Raw genomic sequence first — 24,410 nt, 5'->3', positions numbered from 1 at the left:
CAACAATTTTATGTATTGTAGTCAGGTACAGTATATGCAGTATTTTGGGGACTTCCTGAGTGTACTGGAGGATAGGAAGACTTTGACTGTGGTGCTGAGAAATGGATGGGGTAAAGTGGGCACTGGATGCAAAAGGAATATCTGTTGAGCAAGAAGAGAGAGTGCAAAATATCGGAGTAAAAGGTGAATGGTTGCAAATGGATGAAGAACTGATGAAACCTGAAGGGATGATGTTCATGTTTGTTCCATAAATTCTTCGAGTAGATGAGGGGTGGAATGGTTTCCGCATAATGAAATGGTGGAGGGTGAGCCAGCTCCAGCTGCTGGGCCTTGTTGTGGAAGTGCTGTGTCTTGCTGTACTACCATTGACTTGAGCAGTGTGGTGGGGAGTAAGGATGACTCTTCATTCATGAGGTGCTAAGATAGGATGATAAACAAATAGGATTTTGGATGAGTGTGGGATAGGGGCATGATGGATGTATGATTGGACTTAACTAGTTTCTTTACATGGGGAGAAAGGCATCATGGTATGTGTATGTATGCGTGTACATATATACATATTATATATATACATGTATGTATGAAGGAGTGATTGTGCCAACAGCACTGTATGGGGCAGAAACATGGAACATAAGAGAGGAAGAGAGAAGGAGTTTGAATGTGTTTGAGATGAGGTGTCTGAGAAGTATGATGGGGGTTACTAGGCTAGATAAAGTGAGAAATGAGGAGGTGAGGAGGAGAACAGGGGTGGAAAGGGAGTTGGGAGATAGGGTTGATGAAAGAGTATTAGGATGGTTTGGACACATGGAAAGAATGAGTGAAGAAAGACTAGTAAAAGAGGTATGGAAGGCAGATGTGGAGGGGACGTCCTAGGATGAGGTGGATGGATGGGGTGAAGGGGGCTTTGGGGAAGAGGGGAATGTCTGTTGAGGAAGGACGGGAGAGGACAGAAGACAGGGGTGAATGGAGAATGGTTGTATATGGATGATGTTGTGATTGCATGAGGTGGAATGGACGGGGGATGGGGGGTGAGGTAGTATGTGTGAGCAAAATTTGACGCAGCCCGAAGGGATTTCTCCCCGTCTTCTCCTTTTATGCATGGGGGGACGGAGAGTGGGGGTCGCCGATTTAATGAAGCGGCCTTGCTGTGGATGTGCTGTGTCTTGCGACACTGCTTCTGACCCAGGGTAGTGGACAAGGTGCAGGGATGACCCGTCATCCAGGAGGTGCTAAGATAAGAGGGAGGGTGGTGGGGTGTGGAGTGTATTCAGGGATGGAATGGGTGGGAATGATTTTATGCCTTTTCCTTTTTGGCTACCTCCCTTGTAAGGGGGAAAAAGCCTTGGTATATGTATGTATGTATATATGTATTTACCTAGTTGTATTATACGGGAAGGGGAGCTATGCTCGTGGTGACCCAAGTTTGTTCTTAAATTCTTGTATTACATTTGCACACACTATTTTTTCACCCAATTTGTTCCATATATCTATCATTCTGTGTGGGAAGCTGTTCTTTTTCAGGTCCCTTCTGAAAAAAGTGTCATCATTTCTCTATGAACAGAGTTTTCCTCTATCACAGACAAAATGATGTGTGGCTCTGGTCTGTAGGGGCACCCCATATAGACCCTAAAGTATCAACTGCAGTCTAGAGTTTTTATGAGAGTAGTACAGCTGTGTTAGGATTAGAAATGGAGAGAGTGAATGGTTTGAGGTAAAGGTGGGACTTCGTCAGGGATGTATAATGTAGCCCTGGCTGTTCAATCTATACATGGATGGGGTGGTGCAAGAGGTGAATGCAAGGGTAGTGGGTCAGGGATTGGAGATGGTTAAAGAAAATGGAGAAAAGTGGGAAATAAGCCAGTTGTTGTTTGCTGATGACACTGCGCTTGTAGCAGGATCAGAGGAGGGATTGAGGAAGTTAGTGACAGAGTTTGAGAAGGTGTGTGAAAGAAGGAAGTTGAAGATAAATGTGGGTAAAAGTAAGGTGGTGAGATGTACAAGGGGAGAGAGTGAAAGCAGGCTGGAAGTGAGCATTAAGGGTGAGAGACTGGAGGAAGTGGATATTTTTAGATACTTGGGTGCAACTGTCCCTCCGTTATGCTGTCCCCCAACCCATTGTTGCTGTCCTGTACCATTTCTCTGAGTATTCTTTTTCTGTGGTGGGGGAATTCCCTGTGGTGGGGGAAAAGAATACTGCCACCAAGTATTCCCACTTGGATCGTAAGAGGCGAGAAGAAAGGGACGGGGATTGGGACTAGGCATCCTTCTCCTTGTAGCCCCACAGGGCACATTCCTAAAAGTAAAAGCAAAGGCATAAGAGGGTCTGGAAGTTCTCGGACCAGCACCCTAAGGTTTGGGTCTTTTAATGTGCGTGGATGTGGTACAGATGAGAGTAAAAGGGAAGAGATAGGTAGTATGTTTGTGAGAAGAAAGATGGATGTGTTGGCTTTGAGTGAAACTAAGCTGAAAGGGAAGGGCAATTGTAAGTTTGGGAGTTGTTGTTGTTGTTGTTGTCGTTCCCTAGACTGTCTGTCCGAGCAGTCCCGTCTCCCCAAGGAAGGCCACAGCTGAAACTGGGTTTTCCCACAAATCCTTTATAGAGTGTATGTTGTGTTGTTTACGTGCATGATTGTGTATAATGCAGTCTTCCATTATGTGTTGTATGGTATGGGGTGAAGTGTTACATCCTGGGCAGCTGTTCACAACACGGTCGTCCAGCCTCTTCTGGTAGCTTAGAAGTGCTGGGTGGTGACCGCATCGCAGTCTGGCCAAGTGGACTCTGTCCTTTCGTGGGAGAGAGGATTCAGAAGGGTGGATATCAGGGGGTCTGGCATGCAGCAGTGTGTTGTCTTTCAGTGTGTTAATGGAGCGGTGAGTGATATGATTATGAATATGTTTCCGGAGGCTGGTATTTGGTGGTTGTGGAGGAAGAGAAGAGAGTATCTGTGCATAATAAAGGTCTTAGGGTGTAGTTTTAATGTTTCTTGGTGTTTGGGAGTGTAAGTGGGAGGTTATCAGGAGTGAAGAGAGGGTGAGGGAGGGGAGGGGTGGCTATACTAGTAAGTGAAGAGATAAGTAAACATGTAGTGGAGTGGAAGGAGGTTTCCTCAACGATAATGTGGATGAAGGTGAAACTGGGAAAGGAGATGTGGGTTTTTGTAAGTGCATATGGGCCTGGCAGTGAGAAGAGTGTAGAAGAAAGGGAGGCCTTTTGGATAGATTTAAATGAGTGCATAGAGGGTTTAGGGAGAAGTGTAAATGTAATAGTACTGAGAGACCTTAATGCTAGGGTAGGAAAGGATCCAATTGATGGAGTGGTTGGGAAATGTAGAGTTCCAGGAAAAATCGTAGTGGAGAGTTGATGGTGGAAATGTGTCTAGAAAGAGAGTTGATGATAGCAAATACAGTGTTTCGGAAGAAAGTAAAGCATAAGTACACATGGGAGAGGGTGGTGGAGGAAAGGGTGGTAGATAGAGCTTTAATGGACTATGTAGTGGTAAATAGGATTATGATAGGAAGAGTTAAGGATGTACATGTGCTAAGGGGAGAGGGTGGGGGAATATCAGATCATTTTCTGGTGGAAGGTAAGTTGAGAGTGGAGGACAGATGGAAAAAGAGGAAAGGGACAAAAGGTAGGGAGGTGCTTAGAGTTAACTCTTTAAATGAAGAGGAAAAGGAGAAGGAGTACAAGAAGAAGCTGAAGGAGGAGTGGGAGGGAGTGAAGGATAGAGTAGAGCTAGGTGTGGAGGAGGAATGGGGATGGTTCAAGGAGGGAGTCACAAAGTGTGCAAAGATGGTGTGTGGAACAAGAAGGACAGGAGGAAATAGAAGGAAGGGTAGTGAATAGTGGGATGAGGAAATGAAGAAGGTTGTAGAAGAGAAGAAGCGAGCATTCACAGATTGGTTACAAAATAGGACGAGGGAGTCATATGAGAGGTACAAAGAAAAGAAAAGAGAAGTAAAGAAAAAGGTAAAGGAGGCAAAGAAGAGAGCAGATGTAAAATGGGGTAAGAGTATGACAGAAATTTTTGAAAGTAATAAAAAGATGTTTTGGAAAGAAATTAAGAGAGGAAGAGGAGGCGAATCAAGTAGAGAAGAAAAGGTAAAAGGTGCAGATGGAGAGATGATAATGGAGGAGAAGGCAGTAAGGGGAAGATGGGCAGAATATTTTAAGGAGTTGCTAAATGTGAACGAGGATAGGGAGGGAAAAATAGCTGCAGTGGGAAATGCTAAGAAAATGAGAGTGATGAGTGAGGAAAATGAAGGAGAAATAAGGAAGGATGAAGTGAAGGCAGCAGTTAAGATGATGAAAGCAGGTAAGGCACCTGGTCTGGATGGATGCCATGCAGAATGTCTTAAAAAAGGAGGTACAGTGATGGTGGACTGGTTGGTGAGGTTATTTAATGTTTGCTGGAGAGAAGGTAGAGTGCCGGAGGACTGGAGGAGTGCTTGTATAGTTCCACTTTACAAGGGAAAGGGGGACAAGTGTGAATGTAGTAGTTTCAGAGGGATTAGCTTGTTAAGTGTAGTTGGGAAGGCTTATGGGAGGATCTTGATTGAGAGGATTAGGAGAGGAACAGAGGGAGTAATTGGTGAGGAACAGTGTGGATTTAGGACGGGTAGAGGTTGTGTAGATCAGATTTTTGTGGTAAGACAGATATGTGAGAAAGCTATAGGAAAGGGGAAGGATGTTTTTTGGGCCTTTATGGATCTGGAAAAGGCTTACGACAAGGTAGACAGAAAGGCACTGTGGGAGGTTATGCAGATATATGGGATAGGAGGAAAGCTTCTGGGAGCTGTCAAGAGTTTTTATGAGAGTAGTAGAGCTTGTGTCAGGATTAGAAATGGAGAGAGTGAGTGGTTTGAGGTAAAGGTGGGACTTTGTCAAGGATGCGTTATGTCGCCCTGGCTGTTCAACTTATACATGGATGGGGTAGTGCGAGAGGTAAATGCAAGGGTAGTGGGTCAGGGATTGGAGATGGTTAAAGAAAATGGAGAAAAGTGGGAGGTGAGCCAGCTGTTGTTTGCGGACGACACTGTGCTTGTGGCAGGATCGAAGGAGGGATTGAGGAAGTTGGTGACAGAGTTTGGGAGAGTGTGTGATAGAAGAAAGCTAAAGATAAATGTGGGTAAAAGTAAGGTGATGAGATGTACAAGGGGTGAAAGTGGCAGTAATCTGGAAGTGAGCATTAAGGGAGAGCAACTGGAGGAAGTGGATAGTTTTAGATACTTGGGTGCAAATGTGGCAGGAAAAGGTGGAGTAAAGGTGGAGGTAGAATGTAGATTGAGAGAAGCAAGTAAATGCCTTGGTGGATTAAAAAGTGTAATGAGGAATAGAAATTTGGGAATGGATGCTAAGAGGAGACTGTATGAAGGAGTAATTGTGCCAACAGCACTGTATGGAGCAGAAACATGTAACATAAGAGAGGAAGAGAGAAGGAGCTTGAATGTGTTTGAAATGAAGTGTCTGAGAAGTATGATGGGGGTTACTAGGCTAGACAGAGTGAGAAATGAGGAGGTGAGGAGGAGAACAGGGGTGGAAAGGGAGTTGGGAAATAGGGTTGATGAAAGAGTATTAGGATGGTTTGGACACATGGAAAGAATGAGTGAAGAAAGACTAGTAAAGGAGGTATGGAAGGCAGATGTGGAGGGAGTGAACATGAGGGGACGTCCTAGGATGAGATGGATGGATGGGGTGAAGGGGGCTTTGGGGAAGAGGGGAATGTCTGTTGAGGAAGGACGGGAGAGGACAGAAGACAGGGGTGAATGGAGAATGGTTGTATATGGAAGATGTTGTGATGCATGAGGTGGAATGGACGGGGGGGATGGGGGGTGAGGTAGTGTGTGTGAGCAAAATTTTGACGCAGCCCGAAGGGATTTCTCCCCATCCTCTCCTTTATATGGGGGGACGGAGAGGGGGGGTTGCCGATTTAATGAAGCGGCCTTGCTGTGGATGTGCTGTGTCTTGCGACACTGCTTCTGACCCAGGGCAGTGGACAGGGTGCAGGGATGACCCGTCATCTAGGAGGTGCTAAGATGGGAGGGAGGGTGGAGGGGTGTGGATTGTTTTCAGGGATGGAATGGGTGGGAATGATTTTATGCCTTTTCCTTTTTGGCTACCTCCCTAGTAAGGGGGAAAAAGCCTTGGTATATGTATGTAGGGTGCGAATGTGGCAGGAAAGGGAGGAGTGGGGGTGGAGGTAGAATGTAGATTGAGAGAAGCAAGTAAATGCCTTGGTGGATTAAAAAGTGTAATGAGAAATAGATATCTGGGAATGGATGCTAAGAGGAGGTTATATGAAGGAGTGATTGTGCCAACAGCACTGTACAGGGCAGATGCATGAGGTGGAATGGACGGGGGGATGGGGGGTGAGGTAGTGTGTGTGAGCAAAATTTTGACGCAGCCCGAAGGGATTTCTCCCCGTCCTCTCCTTTATATGGGGGGACGGAGAGGGGGGGTTGCCGATTTAATGAAGCGGCCTTGCTGTGGATGTGCTGTGTCTTGCGACACTGCTTCTGACCCAGGGCAGTGGACAGGGTGCAGGGATGACCCGTCATCTAGGAGGTGCTAAGATGGGAGGGAGGGTGGAGGGGTGTGGATTGTTTTCAGGGATGGAATGGGTGGGAATGATTTTATGCCTTTTCCTTTTTGGCTACCTCCCTAGTAAGGGGGAAAAAGCCTTGGTATATGTATGTAGGGTGCGAATGTGGCAGGAAAGGGAGGAGTGGGGGTGGAGGTAGAATGTAGATTGAGAGAAGCAAGTAAATGCCTTGGTGGATTAAAAAGTGTAATGAGAAATAGACATCTGGGAATGGATGCTAAGAGGAGGTTATATGAAGGAGTGATTGTGCCAACAGCACTGTACAGGGCAGAAACATGGAACATAAGAGAGGAAGAGAGAAGGAGTTTGAATGTGTTTGAGATGAGGTGTCTGAGAAGTATGATAGGGGTTACTAGGCTAGATAGAATGAGAAATGAGGAGGTGAGGAGGAGAACAGGGGTGGAAAGGGAGCTGGGAGATAGGGTTGATGAAAGAGTATTAGGATGGTTTGGACACATGGAAAGAATGAGTGAAGAAAGATTAGTAAAAGAGGTGTGGAAGGCAGATGTGGAAGGAGTGAATATGAGGGGGCACCCTTAGATGAGATGGATGGATGGGGTGAAAGGGGCATTACAAAAGAGAGGAATGTCTGTTGAGGAAGGACGGGAGAGGACAGAAGATAGGAGTGAATGGAGAATGGTTGTGTATGGATGATGATGATGTGATGCATGAGGGGGAGTGGGTGGGGGATGTGGGATGAGGAAGTATGTATGAGTAAAAATTTGATGCAGCCCAAAGGGATTTCTCCCTGTCTTCTCCTTTTCTGCTTGAGGGGACGGAGAGGGGGGGTCGCTGAATTTATGAAGCGGCCTTGCTGTGGATGTGCTGTGTCTTGCGACACTGCTTGTGACCCAGGGCAGTGGACAGGATGCAGGGATGACCCATCATCCAGGAGGTGGCAAGATGAGAGGGAGGGAGGAGGGTGGAGGGGAGTGGAATATGTAGGAAATGGAATGGGTGGAAGTGGTTTCTATGCCTTTTTCTTTTTGGCTACCCCCCGTGTAAGGGGGAAAAAGCCTTTGGTATATGTATGTATGTATTTTGCAGGAAGGTGAGCTATGCTCGTGGTGTCCCGCCTTTGTATCTTGCAGTGTCTAGTTTGCTCTTAAACTCATGAATGGTTTTTGCGCACATTATTTTGTTGTGTGTGTGTGTGTGTGTGTGTGTGTGTGTGTGTGTGTGTGTGTGTGTGTGTGTGTGTGTGTGTATTCACCTCGGATCTGCTGCAGCCTCTTTTCGAGACAGCCAGACACCACCCTACGGCAGTGAGCTCAGAGCTCATTATTAGCAGATCTCTGGGTAGGTCTGAGACCACTCACACTCCACACACCGGGAATGCAAGGTCACAACTCCTTGACTAACGTCCCGTACCTACTCGCTGCTAGGTGAACAGGGGCTACACGTGAAAGGAGACAAACCCAACTTGTCTCCGCCCGGCCGGGGAATCGAACCCCGGTTCTCCGGCTTGTGAGGCCAGTGCCTTACCAATCCGCCACCGGGCCGTGTGTGTGTGTGTGTGTGTGTGTGTGTGTGTGTGTGCGTATGTATATATGTATAAACATATGTATATACATATGTATGTATTCTTTATGTATGGTTGCCTGGAGTAAGTAATATCATTGAAGATTTTTGAGGTAAAGCTGCCATTCTGATTCATCTCAACTACAGTTCTAGCTTATCATGATATTCTTGTATGTTTTTGGCAGCCGTTTTGTTGTTGCTGGGATGGGCTATGTTGGTTAGGTTATCTGGATGTGTAAGAGCTCTGATGTTATGCTTTGAGTTTGGGTTAAGGAGGTTATTCAAACAAACACTGGTGATAATATAGTACCTCAAGGGGACACAATTGCATAATCATCTGGTCTCTGATAGATGGGTGTTCTTAAACATCGTATTTTCTGCCAACTAGGAAGTTAAACTATCAACCAAAGGTCACAGAAATAATTTTCTTAATACACTTATTGTGTGGCAGAGATAAAGTAGAAAGATTAGCCCAAGATACTTACTGCTCTAGGTCCTATCCAGAAATTTGAAGGTTCCCAATAATCCACAGTTTGAATTGAGAGACTGGGCATTAACACCTGCAAATATGAGAGGAAGTTAAGTATTCATTCTGCTTTGGATGAAAATCCTCTTATATTTTTCTCTTTTCACTATGCAGTTTTTGGTCAACTGAAGAAAATATTCTGGTTACTTGATGGGTCAATGAGGCATTCATCTAATATTTGTTTTTGCTCTTGATCTTCTGCGAAATCAACAACAAACACCGGCAAGTGATGGCCCACCTTTTACGCTCCACATTCACATTCAACCTGCCACAGTCATCATTCCTTATACATCTGATCACTTCACTTTTGCCTACATTCACTCGTACCTTTCTTCTCTCACTGTAAGAGGCCGGTAGATGGAAGTATAGATGAAAGTAGAAAAGTAGGTAGATGGAGATGTAGATGGAGAACGAATGCTAATCCAAGATCAGTTGTTATGAAAACAACGGCTGACAGGCAACAGGGAATAGCTGAGTCAGACTCACGCCTTGTATATACATGTAACAAAATGCTGAGTTACAGGTTGAAGGAGAGTGTCGCCTGGGTTTTGCAATATTGTTGTTAAACGGAGGTGACTGTGTAATATCGCTTAGGAAGCAAAAATTATAAGCGTACAAGCCATTTCCATTGCAACATAATGCTTACGTGGTGGTATCATTTGAAACAGTATAACAGCCTCTCTGATTGGAGAAAAAGGTGGAGGAGAAAATTATTGGCGCAGAGAGGAAAAGTCACGCCCTTAAGGTGTGGCACTTGTTTGAGAAGTAAAAGACTATTGGATGAATGAAAGAGTGATGTCAGAACGAAGGTGGCTTGACATAATGTAGAGGGTTCCGAGTGGGACTCTCGGGGTGTACATACCAAGATCAAGAAGCATCTTTAAAATACACCCTCATTTTTATTCACCCCTCAAGCTACAGAAGGAAAAAGGCAAGGGGCCTTAAGAACCAATTGCAAGAACAACTCTAGAGAATTATGAAAACTTATAGACAGAGGAGACGGGGGTGACAGTGGGGTGACACATACCCTCCCAAACTCAGTCACCAAGTGCTTCATTCTACACTCAGAATCAGCCACAAATGCAGTGTCATCTGCAAATAACAATGGGTCAATTTTCTATGTCCTTCCATTCACACCAGAACCAAAGATGGGTACCTAGATGTGGTGGTCTTTGTAGAAATACTTCCACTTCTCTCATCTCTTTCGCTACATTCCATACAGCTCTCAGAATGTGTAAAAACTGGAATGAAGTGATACAATTGAAAGTTGAAAAACCATACCTGTCCTGACTGTTGTCTGAGTGAGAATCCGACTGGAGCAAAACCGTAGCACATGATGGTAAGAATGGTGATGAAAACCTGTACAGTTGTTACCCACCACGTGAAATAGGGCCGATAATCTTCTATTTCATCTAGCTGTGCTTTCACCTGTTGAATAGAACTTCTATTAATTGATGAACTGCTAAAAAATTTACAGATACATACATGTACCAAATGATTCTTTCCCCCATAGAGAAACATAAGAATGAAGGAGATTGAAAGAGACTAGGAGGCCTACACTAGGCAGTCCCATGTCTATTACTACCTGTCATCCCCATCCATAAAGATGTCTGTTTTTTAAAACAACTGATAGTTTCAGTGCTCACTACATGGTTACTAAGTCTGTTCCCTTCATTGACCACCCTATTAGTAAACCAGTTCTTGCCTATTTCTTAAATCTAAATTTGTCTAACTTAAATCCATTACTACAAGTCCTGCCTTGTTGTCTTAATATGATGACCTTGTTTGTGTCACCCTTGTTAAAGTCCTTGATCCACTTGAACACCTCTATTAGATCACCCTGCACTATGCATCTTTCCAGAGAGTGTAAATTAAGATGCCTAACTCTATTCCTGGTGCTAATGCACTGTTTCCTGGATTTAGGGTTGGGACTCACTAGATCTCCTAAGTCTCTCTCACACTCTGTTTTCTTTAAAAATGCGTTATCTAAGCTATATCTGCTTTTGGGGTTGTGTAACCTTACATTTAACATGCTGCATTTTGAGATATCTAAGCCTATTTGTCATTTAACTGACCATGTGAACATTTAGTTAAGATCTTCCTGAAGAATCTCAATGCCTTCTCCTTACTTAATTAGGCATCCTATTCTAGTGTTGTCTGCAAACTTACTAATATCACTATCAATCCCATTGCCCAAGTTGTTTATATACATGATGAACAATAAGAGACCCAAAACTGATCCCTGTGGAGCTCCACTAGAAACACTTCCCCATTTGGATTTTACACCATTTATGGTGACCCGATCTTTTCCATCACTAATCCATTCAAACATTTTCCTCCTATGCCATGGGCTTTGACTTTATTTAGTAATCTCTGGTGCGGCACCTTGTAAAAAGATAGATTAGTCACATGTGACTTACTAATTGGAGAACCCATAGCCTACTGTAAGTCATAAATCAAATTATATCTCTTAATGTGATCTCTGATTCTATTAACTATTAATGATTCAAACATTTTACCTATAACTGATGTAAAATTGACTGACCTGCATTTACCTAGCTGTATTATACGGGAAGGGAGCTATACTCGTGGTGACCCGTCTTTGTATCTTTTAGTGTCAATTTTTTTCTTAAAATCTTGAGTAGTATTTACAAACACTGTTTCTTTATCTAAGTTATTCCAGATATCCAGCACTCTGTGTGGGAAGCTATTCTTTTCAGATCTCTTCTTGTAGATGCATATAAATGATTTATCTCCTTTTTTGAAAACAGGAACATTTGCCTGCCCCCAAGCAATAGGCACAAAACCAGTGCCTACAGACTTGTTAAATATTTCCATTAACTGGTCACAGATTTCAAATTTACTTTCTTTGAGCACTCTCAGAGAAATTTTGTCTGGACCCAGGGATTTTGTGGCTTTTTAAGTCTATCAGTCTGTTTGACTATTACTTTACTTCTCCACTCCAGGATTCATATAAGGGGATGGCAAGCCAAGACACCCACCCTTTGTCCATCCCACACCTATCAAACACTATTTTGTTGTACCTTTATCTCGGTTCCTTATGAATGAAAGTGCCGGGTCTGAAGCATCCATGGCAACCTGACCACTTCATTACATGGCAAACTTCCCCCCTCATTCACTCAAGAATTTAAGGAACAGACAGGAAGAAATCCCTTTGAGTTGTGTCAATTTATCATGCATTCACAACTACTCTCCTACTCCATACCTATCTTGCCTTCATTCTTCCTTGCTTGCTTGACAACTTTAAATATACAGTGCCCGCAAAAGAAATGTTCCCATGAAAAACGCAAGTGAAATGTTCCTACGAGATTTGTAGGGTACTTTTCCACTGCATTCCCACCATACAAATAGTGGGAGAAGCTTGGAGTGACATGGCTCACACCAGCGGGACGCCTCAATCTGCTCCCAGAGCCCAGTGAGAGAGGATATGTGATCCTCTGCTTCTTGCTCACACTTCTCACAGACTTTAATCAAATTTGAAGTTCTACCAAACGACTCCAGCTGATCACAATGGGATGTATAAAGCTCACTATGGAGAAGACCCATGCACTCAGGGGAGTGCCTATGATACATGTAGCCAGCGAGCTGAACGTAAGCAGAAGGACTATCTACAAGCTGAAACATGCTGCTGCTGCACTCCCTGTTGGCACCGTCCCACCAAGGAAAGCAGGCTCTGGGGGCCAAAGAAAGACTTCTCCAAAGAGAGATAACATCTTAAAGTGAGAAGTAGGGAAAAATACTTTGATAACAGCAACCGAGTTAAAAAATAAGCACCCTGAGCTGCTGAAAAATGTTGCTATTCGAACAATCCAACATCGCCAAGAAACCGCTGTTGACAGAGACCATGAAGAAGAAGAGGATGCTATTTGCAAAGAAATATAAAGACTGGACCCAGGAGCAGTGGAAGAATGTGATGTAGAGTGATGAGAGCACCTTCCGACTTGTCAAGGGGGGTGCCAGAGTGGTGAGGAGGCCTAGTGGTGTGTCCAGGTACGACCCACGGTACACCGTGAAGATTGTGAAACACCCGGATAGTGTGATGGTTTGGGGGTGCTTCAGTGGGAAAAAGGGCAGGGGTGGACTGTATTTCCTCCCCAAGAACGTAACAATGAGGGCAAGTAATTATATTCATGTACTGAAAGATCACTTGATGCTTATGTGGGAAATTCATGAGTGTGATTTTTTTATGCATGATGGTGCCCCTGCCCATAAGTCAAAAGCTGTGAAAAAGTTCCTGGCAGATAATAATACAGTGAGACCTCTCATCAACAGACAATGATTAGCTGTGTCTGCGGTGTTTTTGGTGCTGCTGTTTAGTGTGTGCAATCACTATGCCACCCAAAAACCACTCCAAAACACAAAAACACAGCGAAAACACCGCAAACGCAGCTAATTAACCTCCATTAATGAGAGGTCTCACTGTATTGATGTTTTGGATTGGACTGGTAATTCCCCCAATCTAAACCCGATCAAAAATATCTGGAACTAAATGAAAAATGAAGTGGAAAAGTCGCCCCCCCACCTCGATCACCAGCCTGAAGGCTACCTTGCAGAAGTTGTGGGTCATGATGGATGCTTCCTACTTCGAAAACCTAGCCATTTCGATGCCTAAAAGGCTTGAACAGGTGTTGAAAACAAAAGGAAACATGTCTAAGTACTAGGAGTAAACATAAGGATGCAATAAAACAAATGTAACTTGTACTTTTGTGTTTTTTTTATCCCAAAGAACCTAGTGGGAACTTTTCCTTTGCGGCCACTGTACATAAAAAAAATCTTGCTAGCATTACATTTCAAATAAACCTTTTCTTATGTTATTATACACATTGTATTTTATTTTGTTGAATAAACCTTAACTAACTAACTAACTATACTGTAATGAAAATTTTTACTGCAAATATATGTAAGAGTGCAGCTTCAAATGCAAGTGTAAATAAAAAGAGGGCAACTGGTTTAAAGTTCTGAAGAGAAACTTTTAATCAAATATAAGAAAACACTGGTCACAGAAGCAAATCATAGGATTACACAGAAGCTTCAAACAAGACCTGAAAAAATGTAAGGGACACTAAGCAGTTACTTTTCAATCGCACATAATCCTTGCTACTACCTCACCTCTTTTTTCCTTAAGACAGACTGCTTGAGTGACCTCCTGAACATACGTCCCACCAGCCCCATGCCATATTGCCGCCTATCGGAGTTATCAAAACAGCGATCTAGAATTCTTGTCCAGATACGAGACCGCCCCACCCTCGTATCTGCTCTACCCGCTGCATCCACTGAGTCGTCTATGTGAGAGGTGGATTGCCGCTGCCATTCTTGCACTCCACTGTGATAATGCCCTCCAATCTGTAAAAATAAAAGTGAAAAGTCAGTATGGCAAGAATCAATCAATCTACTGCCTGGTGAAAAGATTTTTTGAAGTTGTATTGAATGAATGAGTATAGGACAGTGTAATATGATATACTCTATGTCTTCTGTGGTGGCTGTATTTAGAGCAATTGGCATTTATTGCCAGGCTAATCCTGTGCTGATACTGTTTCAGTGTGGGGTAGTTTCCTGCACATAGGCAGGCCAGTGCAATTTTTGCTTTTCTTGGAAGTGATTTCTCAATTTGGTTAATTTATGTGAAAGTATAGTAAAGTACCTGTATACAATCTTATGGTCTATCAAGGAGTGTTTTATAATATGTGTACTGCACTTTTTTATATTACAGTGTGGTGCTTGGTTATTGTAGGTGGTTAAGTAGAATGTTGCTAGAGTTGTTTTCTAATTGGATTTGGTGAACTATACTTAAGCAATATGATGTAAAGGGTGGGTAGATTTGATGTAGAGTTCTCAGACATCTGTAAACTATACAAACTAAACAAACTAAACAATGGCAATATATAAGAACTAATGACATGAAATAATTATATATACTGACTGGTAAAATGAGTGCAACAGCAGTACAAACTTTCAGACTTAATGGCAGCCTTTCTAAACTGATGACAAATAGTGACAAAAATAAAAAATTCCATCTTGGAGTGATTTATAGACTCAATTTTGTTGCTGTTACTGGATACCTTGGGATTGTAGGATTAACTAAACCAGCATTTCCCAACCATTTCTGACTCTAGCGTCCCTTGTAGTCATGTCTAAACAGTCCAGCACCCCCTGACTAATATATTATTACTAGAAGGATAAAGTCAAGTGTTCACATGGTTCACTTCCCAGCAGCCCCTATAATTGATTTCAGCACCCCCAGGTTGGGAAACACGGAACTAAACTGACAACATACAGTACTCATAATACTCACCTCTTTAGACGTATCATACGCGGTAACTCCTTTCTCCGTCACAGGGCTGGATGTACCCCGACAGTCAAAGAACACCTGTAGATGAAAATATCATTTCACTGGAAATTCTAAAGTATAAAACATAAGAATGCAAAATTTTGTCTCACTTAGAAATTTCATTCTGGCTGATACCAGATGATTTTACTAAGTTACTAAGTTGTACATGCATCAAATATCTTGAAAAAAATTTATATACCAGGTAGCAGATTTAACAGACAAAAAATCTGACCGGACAAACCCTTCCTATAACGGATTTTCATCCATTATAGTGAGAGATCCTCGGTTATAATGGATCTTCGGATAAAATGACAGACCCCTGTCCCCATATCTGTTATACCGAGGGTTTACTGTATTAAGGATTTTCTTCCGGCTAATAACCAGAAACTTTATTTAGCTCCGAGGGCTCCCCATCATCCAAAGTGCCACTAACCTCATCTGATAGAGACTCTGAAGCCTGGTAATCTGCTGTACTGGGCAATGCTCTCGTGGTGGTGGTTGTGGTGGTTGTGGTGGCGGTGGTGGTGGGGGATACATCAGGCTCGTCAAAGACATCATCGGCAGCAGACATGGAGGAAGGGGCATAGCTCCGGCTCTTCGATCTTCCTCCTGCTGTGCCTGAGATCTGGCTCTTAGCTCGACGCTTAGCTACCGTCTGTTGAGGAAATATAAATAAAAATCAGTTAAACTTGATCTCCTATGGAAATATTATCTAAGAATACCCATTTCATATGGCTGAAGCTTGGAAATGTATACAAAAGAGGAATGAATATGCCATGACAAGACAAACCATAAAATGACTTTCTAACCTTCAACTACTGGAGTGTATATATATAAATATATATATATATATATTATATATATAAATATATATATATATATATATATATATATTTTTTTAACAAGTACATATAATGAGCAGTAGGTGTATCTTCTTTGGAATAAAAGATCTATACACTACCAAAGACAGCAAGGAGAAAAATGAAGGAAAGACTGCATTACTTCACAAAGGAATAAATAACATTTATCCGCTACTGGATCATCCTACAGTAATGTGAAAGATTGAGCAATTGTCTCACACACACACATACAAGAGCGTAATAACTGTCAATCATAAATCCAACACTTGATCCAAGACCATGGTGAATCACACATACATAAATATCTACTCTTTGACAGCCAACACATACTGTTCAATAAGGAAGAGGAGTTTGAGGGAGAAAAAGGTGGAGAAAATGCAGATGTTATAAACATCATAACAATGGAAGTAAGTGAAGTATGTTGTTACTCGAGAAATTCGAGATGAGAAAGGTCTCGAGACCAGAAAGAATCTCAACTGGGTATTGAGAGTATCGATAACATTTAGTTGATAAAGTACATCAACTGACTAAATGTTCACTGGAAGAAGGGAAGGTACCATTAGACTGGAAATTTGCAAATGTGGTACCAATATTCAAAGGTGTAGGTAAACAGGGAGATACTGATAAATTATAGATAAGTGCCCTTCACCAGTACAATAACTGGAAAAGATAGATGGGTAAAAAATCTGGAGGAGAAAGGAATCTTGGTTAACAACCAAACTGGATTTAGAAAAGGAAAGTCTTGTATATGTATAGATAGAAAAAATGGACAGAGAGGATTTGTTGGTATGGTATCAACAGATGTTCCTTTTGTATCCAAGGGACTATTGGAGACACCAGTAAACTATAGACCATTGTCACTGAAGAACGCAACAGTGAAATTATGTGCAAGAATTGTGAAATATGGATGGGTCAAATACCTTGAAAAGATTAGCATTTTGATGGAAAATTAGTTTGGCTTTAGAACTGGAAAATCATGAATGTTGAACTTATTAAGCTTTACCCAAGAATGACTGATGCACCACAAAAAAGTTGGGTGAATTAGATCTAGATCTAGTTTTGCAAAATGATTGAATGAAATATTCAGTCCCTTAGATGTCCAGCGTGCACACGCACGCATTTTAGCTACAGGATGTCAGATCACGACCTCTCCAGAAAACTCCCGCGGGACCTCCTATTGTGTTGGACCTCATCCGCGGTCATTCGGCTGAGCGCGAAAGGACACCTGCAGCCGCCATTGCCAACTGCAAGTCGTCATACGACCGATATAATTTTCTGTGTTCCATGATTGTACATATATAAAACCTACGCATGAATACCGAGTGTCTATAGTGGCAACAGCCACCATTTCAATTGGTATGTAAAATAGCACCATTGGCAACCGCCAATGTTTTCCTCGTGTAATGATTTGGGATGTAGATCAGTCTAGACGGAGAGATTAAAGAAAACAATCCACGACTTCGTTTGTCTCAGCGTCTCCAAATCTAATGAAGACTACAAACAAATCTACACTAGAGAATCTAGAGAAAACATTCAACGAAGTATCTCAGTCAATTTCTGTGGGGCATATTGGAGAATTGAGAGATTAACTACTCAAATGGATGACTTTTTCTTATGAAGGGTAGGTATACAAGGACAGTAGCAAAGGATAAAATGTCAGGATAAGAACATAATGAAGGCGGGTTGGGTGCAATACTACCTCTCATTAACGGACTAAAAGGGGGGTAACGGTATCCGTTGATGTGAATAATCCGTTGATTTGGAGTGGATTTTGGGGGGCACAGTGATTGAATGCACTAAACAACAGCACCAAAACCACCGAAAACACAGGGAAAACACCGCAGACACAGCTAATTAACGTCCATTAATGAGAGGTAGTGCTGTATCTGTAAAACTACTTGGAAGTCTCCGCAGAGTTCAGATGAATGATGGGCTACGGTGACAACACAATACTCACGGCGACTACGTAGGACACCCCATCCCAAGTCATCTTAGCTACGGAGTCTTTGCTGCGGCGGGGCGGTCGTGGCCACGAGGTGCCATCTACAGTGTCGCTAGCCACACTCAAGGGGTCAGGGATCTGGAACAAAAAATAAGTAAAATAAATAAATAAAATACATACATACATATACCAAAGGCTTTTTCCCCCTACACGGGGGGTAGCCAAAAAGAAAAAGACATAGAAACCACTCCCACCCATTCCATTTCCTATATATTCCACTCCCCTCCACCCTCCTCCCTCCCTCTTATCTTGGCACCTCCTGGATGACGGGTCATCCCTGCATCCTGTCCACTGCTCTGAGTCAGAAGCAATGTCGCAAGACACAGCACATTCACAGCAAGGCCGCTTCATAAATTCGGCGACCCCAACGGATTGAATGGTGGTGGACAGAATTGCTACAGACAACACCCAGTTGAAACTACTTCGGTGATATCATTTATTTACTAGATGGGTCTTGTGATCGTCTTTGCAGATTTCGTGGCCTGTGTACGTTTTGCTGATTAGTACTTGATCTGTATGAGCTGATTCCACCTGTTTCAGTTTCTATTCTAAACCACAGACATTCCATTATGCTCGACCATTCACTCGACATTCGACATTGCACCAACCATCATGGTCCCGAAAAGGGATAGTCTAGTGGTCCTGCAGTGAACCTTCCAAGACCTGAAACACTTACATCTTACCCTATCCATCACGAGGTGAAATAAGTCACTTCTTGTGGCGATATGGGTGGGAAAATGTGCCAAAGAAAGTGTGGGGAAAGAAAACACACACACACACACACACACATAGAGAGAAAGAGAGAGAGAGGAACGAGAGGAGACAGAAAGGAGTGAGAAAGAAGGAGAGGGGAGAGAGAGAAACACATACAGAGAGAGAGAGAGAGAGAGAGAGAGAGAGAGAGAGAGAGAGAGAGAGAGAGAGAGAGAGAGAGGAGAGAGTGAGGGAGAGTGAGAGAGAGAGAGAGAGAGAGAGAGAGAGAGAGAGAGAGAGAGAGAGAGAGAGAGAGAGAGAGAGAGAGAGAGAGAGAGAGAAGAGAGAGAAGACAGAAAGGATAGAGAGGAATGAGAAAGGAGGAGAGTGGGAGAAACACACACACACACACACACACACACACACACACACACACACACACACACATCAATTCCTTGCGCAAGGGAGCGAATATGAATTGCAGTATTGTGACACTTTTCAGCCAGAATGGGAGGAGGGGCTCACCCAAGACCGCTTGGTTAGCAGGCTAAGTCAGTTCCACTACACCAACAAGCCAGTGTGTGTGTGCATGTGCATGGTCGTGAAATTACGAGATAGATAGATAGATAGAAAGAGAGAGCGTATGTAAGAGGGTTCTCTCAATTGCCATGACAACGAGATCTCTCCGTAGGGGACATTCTAATCCTTACTGTATCAGTTTTAGCCACTCCTAAAGCTGGCCCTGCACGATCAATATTATTGCGCAATATTCCGTATTGTGCAATATCATTGACGGTGTAGGGATGGTATTGAAGACACCAAATGTACAGGCCGAACAAGTGTCCCCCTTCAGTACCACCCTTATATCGACAATAATATTGTACAGTACGGAATATTGCGCAATAATATTGATCATGTAGGGCTGCTTAACAGTGGCATGTATGAACATATTCTGCAGGTCCTCCCTTCCGAATTGAGTGATGGCACTTCTTCTGTCCTATTCCCGCTGCCAGGCGATTTTATCCATCTCTGCGACACCCGCCCGCCCCCCGCCCCCGCCCACGGTGCCTGAGAGGGCCACAAGGACCCCAGACACGGGCGTGCGGGCGTGCGGTGTTCGCTCTATCGCCTTCAAGACAGAGGACCCCCTCCGGCCGCAGCAGGTCAAGCCGCGCTCGCAAGACACGATTAAAGAAGAACGGGCGCGAGCTGGAGGCTGAGCACGGGGGACAAGAAGGAGGGGGGAGGGAGGGGGGAGAAGAAAGGGGAGAAGAAGGGGTAAGGGAAGGGGGACGCAAGGGGGGAAGGAGGGAGGGAAGGAGGGAGGGAAGGAGAGGAGGGAGGGAGGGAGAGAGGAAAGGAGGGAGAGAGGGAGGGAGGGAGGGAGGGAGGGAGGGAGGGAGGGAGGGAAGGAAGGAGAGGAGGGAGGGAAGAAGGGGGGATTGCGGGAAAAGAAATACGAGTGAGGGAGGAAGGGATAGACACATAGATCGAGAGAGGAAGAGAGAAAAGGGAGGGAGTGAAAACGAAGGGAGAGGGGGAATAGGAGAGAAATATAAAGAACAAAAGGGAGAGAGAGAGAGATAGAGATATATAGAGACAGGGAGGAGAGAGGGTGGAAACGAGAGGGAAAGGGAAATGGAAAGGGGGAAAGAGAGAGGGGGGAAGAGTGGGAAGGGAGAGGGAAAGAGGGGGAAAAAAGGAAAAGGGAGAGGGGTGAGGGAAAGGGGGGAAGGAAGAGGGGAGAAGGAAAGAGGGGGGAAAAGGAAGAGAGGAGGGACGAGAAAAGAGAGGCGAGAGGGGGGAAAAGGGTGATGGGGAAAGAGAGAAGAGGGATACGGGGGAGAAGATACGAGGAAAAGAGGAAACGGGTTAAATAGTGAAAGAGAGGGGGGGGAATGAGAGAAAAGAGACTAGGGGTAAGGGGAGGGGGAGACAGGAGAATGGGAGACGGTGGAGGGGGAGAAAGTGAAGGGGAGAGGGGGAGATGTTGGAGGGGGAGAGGGGGAGATGGTGGAAGGGAGAGAGGGGGAGATGGTGGAGGGGGAGAGGGGGAGATGGTGGAAGGGAGAGAGAGGGAGATGGTGGAGGGGGAGAGAGGGAGATGGTAGAGGGGGAGAGGGGGAGATGGTGGAGGGGGAGAGGGGGAGATGGTGGAGGGGGAGAGGGGGAGATGGTGGAGGGGGAGAGGGGGAGATGGTGGAGGGGGAGATGGTGGAGGGGGAGAGGGTGGAGAGGAGAGGGGGAGATGGTGGAGGGGGAAGAGGCGGAGTACAGAGAAGGGAAGACGGTGGGGCGGGGGGAAGGTGGAGAGAGGGGGGAAACGGGGAGAGGGAGGAGGAGGGAAGTGAAGGGGAGAGGGGTAGAAAGAGGTGGGGGGACGCGGGAGATGAGAGTCGCCCCCCTTATGACACGTAACAAAAGGGGACAAACCGCAAGGGGGGGGGGGTTGTCCTGATCAATGTGGCGGGGAGTTGGAACACTGAGGACAATTCTTATACAACAAACCCTCGATATAACGGGGGTCTGTCGTCATATCCGAAGATCCGTTATAACCGAGGGTCCGTTATAACCGAGGGTACGTTATATCCGATGGAAATACCGGACAGATCCGTTATATCCCGAAGTTTGTCCGGTATTAGAAATTAGTAGGATTAGAAATTCTTATACAAGAATAAAGATGAAGTAGGGCATTCCTGCAACAGCAGGGAGAGAGACAATACGGGACACAGCCAGACAAGTTCCATCCATGAAAAAGTCGTTCTGGTTAGAATTGAGACGCTGACGGACAGGCGGGAGGAGGAGGAGGGGAGGAAGAGGGGGAGGGGGAGGAGGGGAGGGAGGGGGAAGAGGAGGAGGAGGGGAGGAAGAGGGGAAGGGAAGAGGAGGAGGAGGAGAAAAGGAGGAGGAGGAGGAGGAGAAAAGGAAGAGGAGGTGGGAGATGATAGGGTAACTGGCAGAGAATGTGGAGATGAGGACTATCCCTAAAATGACATGAAAGACGAGGAGGGGAGGAAGAGGGGGAGGAGGGGAAGGGGAGGAAGAAGAAAGAGGAGGAGGTGAGGGAGAGGAGGTGGGAGATGATAGGGTAACTGGCAGAGAATGTGGAGATGAGGACGATACGCAAAATGACATGAAAAACGAGGAGGAGGACGAGGAAGAGGAGGAGGAGGAGGACGAGGAAGAGGAGGAGGAGGAGGAGGAGGACGAGGAAGAGGAGGACGATGAAGAGGAGGAGGAGGAGTAGCATGGGGAAACGAGAATCAGCGAGTAAAGGAAGAACCTCTGAAGAAGACTTAAGAAGTGGAATCCAAACATATTTGGAACAGAGAGAAAACATAAATCAGAGCACAAATAAACAAGGTACACAGTCGGGGATAAAGGAACGGAGGAAGAGAGAAAAAAGAAAACGGTGAGATTATGCAACGGCTAAAGAAAACGGATAAAGGGCAGAATGGAACTTGTCCTCTACAGAGAGTTGAACTCGGGACCCGCAATTGATCAGGACACTCTGGGGCCGGGGAGGGGGGGGGGAGTGCAAGGGAATCAGGGGCAAGGGGCAAGGGAATCAGGGGCAGGGGTTGATCACAATGCCAGGGTGCAGGGGCAAGAGACCAGGGGTAGGGGTAGGTAACTGATCTCCTGTCACTGTTACTGACGATTTATATATTCGTTCTGGCTGACGCCAGGATATTTTATTCAGCTGTGCGTGACTCCCTTCTGTGGCGCCAAAGTATTCTGTTCTTTTGCGTGCGACACTGCGGTTCAATTACAATGTAAGTCGCTGGAGGCGTTCACATGCAACCGCGCAGTTTTTCCTGGACTATGCGGTACCGCCGCGGTTTCCGTGCGATTCAAACCGCTAGTGTGAACAGGGTCTGACGGTTCTGGGAGGTGAGAGAAGGGGGGGGGGGATCCGGGAGGCTTTCGGTAGAGCGCGGGGGGAGGCTAAGGGTGGGGGGTTATGAAGTATTATGAGACTTTCTTCTGGTTGCCGCCAGGCGATTTTATTCAGCTGCGTAGACGCAGTTACCTTTCGTCGCTTGAAAGGGGTTGTTCCCTGTCTCAATCTTTTTTTTTTTTTTTTTTTTCTTCTGGACGTCGTAAAAGGGTTGGACGGCGCTATGGCCGAAGTCCACGAAGTACCTGCGGCCGGAGCAGAGACCATGCAAGGCCTTGGCGCCGAGGTTCTTGGTGGCCAAGGACGCCTTCTACGGCGCCAGATTCATCACGCGTTCGGCACCTGGGCCATGGCCATTGGCCGCACAGGCCGCATATGAAGGACAGGCGCGTATACCATGGCCCATGTAAACAGAGCTTCATAATATTAAATGTATATACACACATACATGTTTACGTATGTATAATACACAATACACATCCATATATCCACATACATATTTGTACACGCATATATACACATACAGGTATGTATAATACACAGACATCCATATATTTACATTCATACATATTTGTACACACACACACACACACACACACACACACACACACACACACACACACACAGGTATGTATAATACGCACACATCGTATATCCAAATGCATACATATTTGCACACATACATATTTGCACATACACACATACGCGCACACACACACACACACACACACACTACGACCTCAAACTTTTCTCTCCAGTAAATTAGTAAAATTTTGAAACAAATTCTAGAAAAAATTATTTTTCCTTGTCTTTCCACAGCGCTGTAATGACTTCTCTTCCTCGTGACAAGAAGGGACAGCAAGGAACAGTTGATTGGCTCCTCCATCAGTCACGCGGTGTCCGGTATCAATGTTCCTCTCCCAAGCCCTTCCATGAGTAGCACGACAGTGACAACGTCTGCCACGTAACTCCTGCAAAAACGCCTAATTTACCTCCCCCCCAAAAAAGTCTAGAGCGTGTACATTATATATATATATATGTATATATGTATATATATATATATATATATATATATCCAATTGTCAAAATGACACAAACACTTGTCGGAAGACTAGCCTGCATAAAGGATTTGACGAAATATAGTACATATCACGTTCTACACGAGTGCCCTCGGCGGAATGATTAGTCCGTGAACTAATTTGTTCTGTTTTGAAGGGTCAGTGTAGTACAGGCGGTACAGTCCTCGCTTTATATGAAGCATTCCGCTCTGGCGGGGTTCGAATCCCAGCAGATGAGTTTATTTCCATATACATATATATATATATATATATATATATATATATATATATATATATACAGTATATGCAATAAAAACACTAGGAGAGTGTTCACAAATGCGTAAGTAACCACTAGGAAAAGTAAACTAACGAAGCACAGCGCTTTCGTATAATTACATCTTCAGTGCAGATACAAAGAAGGTAATAATTCCTTCTTTGTATCTGCACTGAAGATGTAATGATACGAAAGCGCTCTGCTTCGTTAGATTACTTTTCCTAGTGGTAACTTACGCATATATATATATATATATATATATAAAAATATATATAAATATATATATATATATATATATATATATATATATATATATATATATATATTAATTATACTGTGGCAACCCTTCCACCACCACTCGATCAAAGGGCCGGGTTGAAGATCAATCTTTCCATCAACCGGCGACTGTTCCTCCTCACTCCTCCTCCAAAGTTTCTTCCCGGAAAGATCCGTGTCAGGACACGAGGACCGTTGTCGGTTACAACGGGGTTGCGGGTCAGTGAAATTCGAGGCACCAATCATTGTCACGCTCACACCCATCCCCTCCCCTTCCTCTCCTCCACACTCGCTTCTTCAGTTCCTCCTCCTCCTCCTCCTCTTCCTTTTAATTGAGGTAATTAGGTT

General features: G+C 44.4%; 1 protein-coding gene across 2 annotated transcripts in view; it reads right to left on the bottom strand.

The window, feature by feature from the left end:
* Window positions 1–24,410, bottom strand: part of rho-5 (rhomboid-5) — a 109,363-nt gene that overhangs the window by 16,086 nt on the left and 68,867 nt on the right. For both annotated transcript variants that reach the window (XM_076185525.1, XM_076185527.1), the window contains exons 4-9: window positions 17,816–17,938; window positions 15,432–15,653; window positions 14,963–15,037; window positions 13,780–14,013; window positions 9,931–10,077; window positions 8,609–8,683 (exon numbers count right to left, since the gene is read on the bottom strand). In XM_076185525.1, coding sequence (XP_076041640.1) covers window positions 8,609–8,683; window positions 9,931–10,077; window positions 13,780–14,013; window positions 14,963–15,037; window positions 15,432–15,653; window positions 17,816–17,938 — 876 coding nt within the window. The remainder of the gene's footprint in view (window positions 1–8,608; window positions 8,684–9,930; window positions 10,078–13,779; window positions 14,014–14,962; window positions 15,038–15,431; window positions 15,654–17,815; window positions 17,939–24,410) is intronic.

The sequence above is a fragment of the Oratosquilla oratoria genome, chromosome 5 (genome assembly GCF_046742065.1).
Source record: "Oratosquilla oratoria isolate Oo_2021 chromosome 5, ASM4674206v1, whole genome shotgun sequence".
Classification (NCBI taxonomy): Eukaryota; Metazoa; Arthropoda; class Malacostraca; order Stomatopoda; family Squillidae; genus Oratosquilla; species Oratosquilla oratoria.
The sequence above is the reverse complement of the archived record's forward strand: the minus strand, read 5'-3'. Positions and strand labels throughout refer to the sequence as shown.